General features: G+C 37.7%; 2 protein-coding genes across 3 annotated transcripts in view; both read right to left on the reverse strand.

The window, feature by feature from the left end:
• Nucleotides 1–1486, reverse strand: part of KCNRG (potassium channel regulator) — a 5472-nt gene extending 3986 nt beyond the window's left edge. Inside the window, exon 1 of the mRNA XM_040448358.1 lies at nucleotides 840–1486. Within this exon, the coding sequence (XP_040304292.1) occupies nucleotides 840–1420 (581 nt within the window). The 5' untranslated portion in view covers nucleotides 1421–1486. The remainder of the gene's footprint in view (nucleotides 1–839) is intronic.
• Nucleotides 1487–3210: 1724 nt separating this feature from the next.
• TRIM13 (tripartite motif containing 13) overlaps nucleotides 3211–9441 on the reverse strand; it is a 13534-nt gene continuing 7303 nt past the window's right edge. For both annotated transcript variants that reach the window (XM_040448356.1, XM_040448357.1), the window contains exon 3: nucleotides 3211–4812. In XM_040448356.1, the coding sequence (XP_040304290.1) occupies nucleotides 3583–4806 (1224 nt within the window). In that variant the 5' untranslated portion in view covers nucleotides 4807–4812 and the 3' untranslated portion in view covers nucleotides 3211–3582. The remainder of the gene's footprint in view (nucleotides 4813–9441) is intronic.

A 9441-nucleotide genomic window follows, 5' to 3' on the forward strand; every position in this document is an offset into this window, starting at 1 on the left:
AAAAAAAAAAAAAAAAAAAAAAAAAAAAAAAAAAAAAAAAAAGCTTAAATAGTTATCAGTAAAGAACATATACAGACTACTTTTTTTCCTCCTGAAAATTAAAGCCAGCTTTCAGTTAGTAAAATAATGGTGGGACAGCATTAAGACATTTTTAAGGAGAAAAAAAATGTGTCCCTGACAGCAGAGTGGAAATCAGCCTTAGTGCCCAGCCAAGAACAACAAGGAGAGAAAGTGAATAATTGACTCAGAAGCAACTATCCTTAACATACTGACAGCCTATCCCAATATTTTGAGTTGCCTAAGAGTGCCAAAGATGTAATAGGATACCAAATTTGCTCTGGGATATATCTGCCTTAATGGTGTTTAAAAATAAAGTGGGGTGGAGGAAAATCAGTAGTCAGATCATAAGGACTGAAAGAACAAATATACATAGACTGTAAGGAAATCAGGAGAAACTGAAACTTTACCATATGCCAGCCACTAAAAGAATCTCTTGGGGGGAAAAAAGGCCTTCTCGGTCCTAAGCCAAATTAATGGTCATTAGCAATGGAACATAATGTATAAAATTATTTCCTCTTAGAACTTAAATGACCATAGTCCCAGTTTTCCCTGGACAGTCTTGGTTTATTCCTTTTGTCCCACATTGTAACAATGCCTCCTTTCACTCTGAAAAGTAGCCCGGTTTAGACAATTATCTGATCACTCTACCCAACTCTACCAGTTACCCCAAAACATTTGAGTAATCATTTTTTCTAAGAAAAGTTTCAGGCGTGAGAAACTTTCAGTTTGAGGGGGAAAGGAACTAGTATAGAAGAGAGATGCTTCAAAATACAAAATACCTGACTCCAGTTTGGTTATCAGTAGTGCTCTCAGAGCCACACTGGAAAACCAGGTCGTGGTAAGAAGGTCTTTGTGGAGGCAGTGGAAGTAAAGTCATCTGAGGAGGGAAAGAGTTACTACTCCAGGTCATTGCTGAAGGTTGCTCTATAAACACTGTAATCCTCCCAGTTAGCATCTCAATTGTTTTGCTGCAAGAGCCAAATACCCTGAAAAAAGCTTGAGTGTTTCGGCTTAGGAAATGCACCTCCAAAAAAGCAGGTCTTGGCTGTAGCAAGTGTTCTTGGTTTAAGAGATCAATCAGAGGATCCAGTTCATAGAAAAGAGCCTCTCTCTGAAGCCTATGATAGTCTGAAAAGTCAGTGGGTAATAAAAGCTGGTGAGTTCTCAAAAAATCTAAGATGAAACTAAATAAAACACCATCTCTGTCCACAAAAATCTGGCCACCAACCATCTTGAATTCTTGGTCTCTGCCATCTATCATTCTTGTCAACCGAGAGGCAGGAAACTGCTTTATGGTAGAAAATCTTGTTGTGAATATCTTCCCTCCCACATTCAAAGTGACTAGTTCCTGACTACTCATTCTTTTCTTGCTTCAAACTAGAGGCTACAAACCAACAGCCACAGACTTAGAAACTTGTAAATCAACTTCTAACCATAAGTGTTGCTAGTTATATATGATCAAGAAATGGAGGGGAGGGGAAAATAACAAAAAAACAGAGACCTAGATTCCCAGGTAACTACTGTAAAGCAAATATTGTATCCATAGCTGTGTTTGCAAATTTGAGTTGCTTGGGAACTTGCAGTATACAAAATGAAAAAGCAGCAGTTGAGGTACTGAATTGTTTAAGAAAAACTGCCTTGGGGAGCGTGGTTGGCTCAGTTAAGCGTCCAACTTTGGCTCAGGTCACAATCTCACAGTTCATGAGTTCAAACCCCACATCGGGCTCTGTGCTGACAGCTTGGAGCCTGGAGCCTGCTTCGGATTCTGTGTCTCCTTCTCTCTCTGCCCCTCCCCCCACTTGCACTCTGTCTCTGTCTCTCAAAAATAAACATTAAAAAAAATTTTTTTAAACTGCCAATATTTCCAAGGTTAGATGTTAAATGGATCCTGTTCCTGTATTGCATAAAAAATTCTCCATGAAAACCTGTTGTAAATCTCTATTTAAACACACACACACACACACACACACACACACACACACATATACACATACATACATACACACATATATACACTGGGAGCAGAAAAGCAACCCCTGCCGGGTTCCCCGGACCACTTATCTATGAGTCCTCATAGCAGAGGTAAGATTTACAGTGAAACATTTTTATAATTTATGAACCCTTTAGCAATTTTGGCTAAATCATGCATTGTCAGTTATGGTTGAGGCAGCCATTACCTCAACCAGCAGCTTAATTTGACTCTTTTCCTCATAGCTGGATTCTTCTGTACTTTCAAGTTAGTTGGCCCCTTTTTTTTTTCTTGTCCCCACTTGTGTTACCTTCTCTCAACCAAATTAAAAGACAGGGTAGGGGTGCCTCAGTGGCTCAGTCAGTTAAGCATCCAACTCTTTATTTCGGTTCAGATCATGATCTCATGGTTCATAGGATGGAGCCTCATGTTGGGCTGACAACACAGAGCCTGCTTGGGATTCCCTCTCCCCCTCTCTCTTTACCCCTCCCATGCATGCACACTCTCTCTCAAAATAAATAAACTTAAAAAAATAAAAGGGTAAAGACACTCTGCTTTCCAAAGAATGTTGTTTCATGACAGAAATGAGGTAGACTCGAGAGCAGTTCTTGTCTTCATCTGAATTGTAAGCAAGAGGAGAAAATTAAGTATTTTTATTCTGTGGGAGATGATAGGGCATCTTTATCTCATGTAAGCAGATAGGGCAAAATTAGTGTTTAGCTGATTACTTTGCACTTTATAATAACTGACAGACTCCTCCATCTATTGGCAAATTAATCTTACTACTCTTCAAAAAGATACTAAGCAAGTGGATTGGTTTAGTTGTCCTGTTGCCATGATACTTGGGAACAACAACACAACACTTGGCTGCCAGTAAAAAGGCTTTCCCATTTCCTGTTCTTGCCATGTGTTAGACTTTTTTTTGTACCTACCACAGCCACCTAACACTTCTGTAGTTTATCACCAAAGGAATTTACAAAACCTAAGGAGAACAAGGCAAGCTGAAATCATCACCCTCCTAAAAACGTAAACTGATCCCAAGAACATGCCACCTTTTGTTTACCTGAGATTTACATTTTAGCAAAAAACTAAAATTTAGAAATCCAAATCTAGAAAAATTTGGAAATCCATTCCACTCATATCTTTTCCTTTTTTAAAAGAATGTTCAGTCTCAAAAAGAGTTGCTTTACACGAGTAGTCTTTATTACATGCTTAAATGAACAATCACTGTTATACTACCTCATTAATACAACATTAGATCATGCACTTTCACCTGCCCTTTTTCCACAGCATCAACACAACTGATATTGGAGGTAGGAGGTGTATTTCAAAAGCACTCTTTAAAAAGGAAGGAGGGTTCAGGACTGTACTATTAAATTTCACATTTACCTTTATGCTAACTCATTTGAACAACATATATAGGACATTATTTTTGAAAGGAATACTTTGGGCAGGGAAATACTTCATTGAAATCTTGACCAAATCTGAACTACCACTCAGCTCTTTAACAAATTTCTAACAAAAGACAGAGAACTAAATAGTTGCAACAGATTTTATAATAGTTTATATTTGCACACAAATTCTGCCACATTGTTCAGCACCACCAAAGTAAAATTCTTAAATCTTTCACTGAAAATGAAAAATCCATCTGTCACCTGTTCCCAATAAAACACTGATTGTTCTACAAAATCAGCTGATTTAGCCAGATAGGAATTGAAGTTGGAGAGGCAGTCTTTCCAAGTTGTGAATTCATCAAATAAAGACCCTTCTAGGAATATGGTGGGACCAAAGAAAATGAGAAGGCTGAGCAGAATGACTACCACAAATAACTGAGAAAAGCTCCAGGGAATCTTACTAACGAACGTGCCAGCATCTTGAGGCAAAGAAAGTTTATCCACATCTACTAGTTTTATGTCTTCCCACTGACTGGTATCAAAGTTCTTCATTAAAGGGCTTGTGGGCAAATTCGAGGGAGGTAAAGGAGTTTCCTTGATTACTTTTATTTTCTCCCTGAACTCCTGCATCTGTTGCAGAAATATGATGGGTTCTGACACGTCTTTGAAAGCCTCAGCAATGTTAAAGGCCATTCGTTGTTCCTGCAAGATGGTGTTGAGTTTGTTGATCTCTGGGTCATAGGCTTGCATAACTGCCAGTTTCATGGTCTCAAAGTCAGACAGGATTTCATTCTTCTTTTGATCTAATGTATGTTGTAACTTCTCAAAAAACTCCTTCACTTTATCTGAATCTTTAGTCAGTAACTGCAGAGATTTCCTTTTGCTAGTTTCCAAGGTATCCAAGCGAGAAAGAGCATCTCCCCGACGCCAGGTCTCAAAGCTCTGGAAGAGGGACTCAAAGGCATCTCTTTCCTGAGCATAGGCATCTTCAATAGAACAGAAGACATGCTTGGTGTGGTCACCACGAGTAGCACAGATCCCGCAAATCAGTTGCATATCAGTCAGGCAGAAAATGTTGAGGGGTTGCCCCAAGTGTCCTTTGCACACAGGCATTTTGGGAGAGATCTTGATCTTGTTATACTTTTCCACAATACCCTTCAGGGAGTAATTGACCTGCAGGCTATTGACTCCAGTAGCTGAAGTTTCCTTACGGCATGTAGGGCACTTGAATGGAGATGATCTCCACAACGAATTCCGCACGGTCCCCTCTAAGATCCCTTCTAAGCATTTTTTGCAAAAGTTATGCGAGCAAGGCAAAACTCGAGGATCATCAAACAGACTGCAACAAATTGGGCACGTGAGATCTTCTTCAAGCAGCTCCATCACATCCTACCATAAAGAAAGAAACATTTTACTCCAGTAATCCCCTCCATTCAGACTATCTACTAATCAGAAATTATCTTTACAGGCATTAAAAATGATCTCTCACTGAAATAACCAGGCAAACAAAGGAAATAAGTGAGAAATTTGGGAAGGGAATGCACACCAAAGCAGATTTAATCTGCTGGGACTAGAACATACTCCTTATTAGCAGGGCTCCCTGTACACAAGGCCTTTGTGTGGGCTTTCCAACAACAGTCTTTGGCTGAGATAGGGTTAGGTCTAGGACAACTGCAAGTTGAGCCAGCAGGACCCAACTGATTGTTTTAAAACAGAGAGCTGACTACTAGCTGTCAGAAACAAAGCTACTCAGTGTCTGAATAGAATGAGCTCTTTAGTCTGGGCCCACAATTATAAAATGGTATGCTATTCAAAAGAAAGAAGCACAGAAATACAAATTCAAGCACGCACTCTCGTGCAGGCTTTTATTAAAAACTAGCATACTTTTCTATTTCAAATGCAAGATTACAATTATTAAAATCTGAAGTAAAAGCATAAGGCAAGAGTTGCAATTAATTCTTCAGAAAATTAAATGAGTTTTTTTTTTTAACCACCAGAACCATCTAGAGCATCAATTCTCAAAATGTAGACAGAAATCTGATGTCCCTAAGACTCCTTCAAGTCATTCATGAAGGTCAATACTTTATTCACAATAATATTGAGAACATATTTGCTTTGGGCACCATGTTGACAAATGCACCGTAAAAGCAATGGTGAGGAGACACTGCTAAAGCCTCAGCAGGAATCAAACAAGGCAAAAGGTACAAGTTACTGAATCCTCATTACCACACACCCACAGTCTAAGTGGGGGTAGCCAATTTATTTAAGAATGTTCTTTATGAAGCAGCAACAATTATTCATTTTATTAAATCTTGATCCTTGTGTATGTGCTTCTTTAATATTCTGGGTGACAAAATAGGAAGTAAAGAATTTCTGCTGCATCCAACAGATACTGTCTGGAGAAAAAGCAGTTAGTTACATGACTGAGTCACAATCTGAACCAGCTGCTTTTTTTGTGGAACACCATTTTTACTTGAAAGAATGAATGGCAAACTGGCTATTTAGACTTAGGTAAAAGCAGACATTTTCTTGAAAATGAACAAAATAAGCCCTTCAAGAAAAATAAATGATAGTATTTCTTGCCAATGATAAAAATTAAGTTTTTGAGTGAACATTAGAATTTTGGAAAGCATTTTTGCCACTTAAGAGCTTGACAGCTTCCCATTAATTAAAGATTTTGTAATGAAATGGTGATTTTAATGAATGTTGGCTTTTATCTTTTTTAGTGGGGAGATTATTATATAATGAAATATGTTATTTGGAGATCTGCATAATACAATAAACTAATTTGTTCAAATGACTAATGCATGTTATAAATCGTGCTTGGATAAAAGATCAAAAGACCAATACGTTGAAAAATATGATTTCAGATTCCATATTGCAACATTTAAGAAACTACCAGTTGTTGAGCTTTAGCAAAGTATCAAAGAAGATCCGTAATTATCAGAAAAGGCTATTAAAATATTCTTCCCTTCACCAACTACGTATCTGTGCAAGGTCAGATTATGATCTTTGTATATTTCAAAAAAAAAAAAGAAAAAACCCATAACTTATTCTAACAGGTGTAATGAAGGGACAGATAAAAGACTTTATTTGTAATCTATTAAACAGCAATTCATTCAAGGGATCTATAAATATGTAGGGGCTCCCGGGTGGCTCAGTCGGTTGAGCATCCGACTTCAGCTCAGGTCATGATCTCACGGTTCCTGGGTTCGAGCCCCGCCTCGGGCTCTGTGCTGACAGCTCAGAGCCCGGAGCCTGTTTCAGATTCTGCGTCTCCCTCTCTCTCTGCCCCTCCCCAGCTCATGTTCTCTCTCTTTCAAAAATAAATAAACACTAAAAACAATTTTTTTAATTAAAAAAAGATCTATAAATATGTAAAGCAATGCCAATTTTCTCACAACTTATTTAGAAAATGTTATTTTTCACAAATTATGTTAACATATAACAGGTTTATGATTGTTACTTTAAATGAGTATCTTAAAATTTTTGTTTTAATTTCCAATACAATAAATGGCTATATAAAGTACATATGTAAACAAAAGCTCCTGGGATCCTCAGTTTTTAAGACTGTAAAGTGGGGTCCTGAAAATAAAAAATTTCGAGATCCCTGGTCTAGAGAATACCATTTCTCAGTTCAAGTTTTATTATTTTAAAATGGACATCTTAAAACTTCTATCCCTAAAGTTTTAAAACCAAATACAGTGCTAAATATGTCCTCGTTCAGCTTACTGAGGAACACATATATATGTCACATTACCACCAAACTAATAAACAGAATAGGGCCTAGTAATAATCCTTATAATAAATAATTAAATAATTTTAACAGTAATTTTAAGAGTCACAATCAGAGGGACGCCTGGGTGATTCAGTCGGTTAAGCATCTGACTCATGGTTTTGGTGTGGTTCTGTAGTTCAAGCCCCGCATCAGGCTCCATGCTGACCATGAAGAGCCTACTTGGGATTCTCTCTCTCTGTGTCTCTCTCTCTGCCCCTCTCGTGAGCTCTCACACTCTCTCTCAAAACAAATAAACTTTAAAAAAAAGGGGGGGGGCGGGGAGCCTTGGTGGCTCAATAGGTTGAGCATCAGACTTCACCTCAGGTCATGATCTCACAGCTTGTGGGTTCGAGCCCTGTGTTGGGCTCTGTGCTGACAGCTCGGGGCCTGGAGCCTGCTTGGGATTCTGTGTCTCCCTATGTCTCTGCCCCTCCCCCACTTGTTCTCTCTCTCTCTCTCTCTCTCTCTCTCTCTCAAAAGTAAATAAACATTAAAAAAAGTTTACTATAAAAAAAGTCACAATTGGTGCTATAATATAGAAGATAAATAATATTTTTTTAATATTTGGGGGGCAAGGAGACCACAGATAGAGGGAGCCAGAGGATCTGAAGCAGGCTCTGCACTGACAGGCTGACAGCAGTGAGCCAGGTATGGGGCTTGAACTCATGAACCGTGAGATCAAGACCTGAGCTGAAGTTGGGACCCTCAACCAACTGAGCCACCCAGGTGCCCTGAAGATAAAGAGTATTTAAAAGATAAGCTGAGTTTGCAAGTCTAATAATTTATAGTTTTATATTCAGTTGTGACAGATATATGTATTACAGATTATAATACAATTTTATGTGGAATTAAAGCAAAGGTTATTTCTGTCAAATTTAATGTCATATGGCAAAAATATGTGATGAGCTGATTTTTCTGAACAATCTTTTGTGACATGAGAAGTCATAAAACCTTTGAAAAGTATGGGGAAGAGAACAGCTACAGAGACTGGGGTTGGTGTGAAGTAACTAAAAATTCTGACTCTAGAACAGAGAAGGAAAACTTTTGATGGTCCTCCTACCTTAGTCCTGCTATTTTATTATCTGCACTGCTCTTTGTCATATTTCAGCTAAAAATTCTATGCTAAAACTAGATTTTGGAGAAGGCAGTAGAAACAGGAAAGCGGGGGGGGGGGGGCGCAGCATTCAATAAAGTAAACCTAATTTACTCATTCTTGAAGGTTAATATTTCCAGAGAATCCTATCCAAGTATATTAAATAAATAAGAAGAAAAACAATATCAACTATTTGGGATGCAGAGGAAAAAGGGCACCCAAAGCAAAGAGAAACTTTGAGGAAAATGGAGAAAGGCAATCCAGTGTCATCAAAAATAAACGGGAAAATGTCACACGCAGGAAAATTTAGTAATAAACAGTCATCCCAAAGTCATAATCACATTATAGCTCTGAAAACAAACCAGGGGAAAAAACTATTTGAGAAGTTTCTTTTTAAAAATATGCATCAAAATTATGGTGGATCCTGTTCCATTTTTAGTGATGCAGCTTATAAATTTTGGTTTATGATTTAATGATTCTTATTTCTGTTCATAAAAGCTCAACATTTTCATTTCTTTTAACTTTATACTCAGAACTTCCCCTACTACCAAATTAATGGAACCACTTCCACAGCTGACTTTTAGGGAAAACTGAGACAGCCTAATCCAAGAAACCATGGCAAGTCTGTTGCCTCAAAAGTTTTAAAAGAAGATGAGTAATGTTTTTAGTTTAAGTGAAGGAACTTCTAGCTCCTTTTCTTAAAGTGTGGCTAACACAGAAAGATCAGAAGAAATCAATAAAACTTACTCCTTTGCAGGAAAATACATATCCCCTCGTTTCTATGGCTAATTTTTTTTTACCAATATAGATGTCAAAAACCTGTATGTGAACAAAATTTTTGCTCTCCAGTCATAAAATTTCAACCTAACCACTGTCAAATTCAGCGTAGAACAGCAAACACTTTTCCAAGATTCATTTTTGCCTTCAAATGTGTTCTGAATACCAAGAAAGTCTTAAATTTTGAAGCACAAAAATCTTTTTTCCCCAACAATTAAAAATGTCCCAAGTTTTATACCAACAAAGCAAGTAGCCAAATCTGTACCTAGTTGTCTACCACCTCTCATTTTCAACCTCATTTTCCTGCCATATTTGTTTTTGTTTTGTTTTAGGGTTTTTTTCCTTTGGAGAGAGAGCACATGCATGCCAG

The sequence above is a fragment of the Herpailurus yagouaroundi genome, unplaced genomic scaffold (assembly GCF_014898765.1).
Source record: "Herpailurus yagouaroundi ecotype Mexico unplaced genomic scaffold, PumYag 197, whole genome shotgun sequence".
In the NCBI taxonomy this organism is placed as follows: Eukaryota; Metazoa; Chordata; class Mammalia; order Carnivora; family Felidae; genus Herpailurus; species Herpailurus yagouaroundi.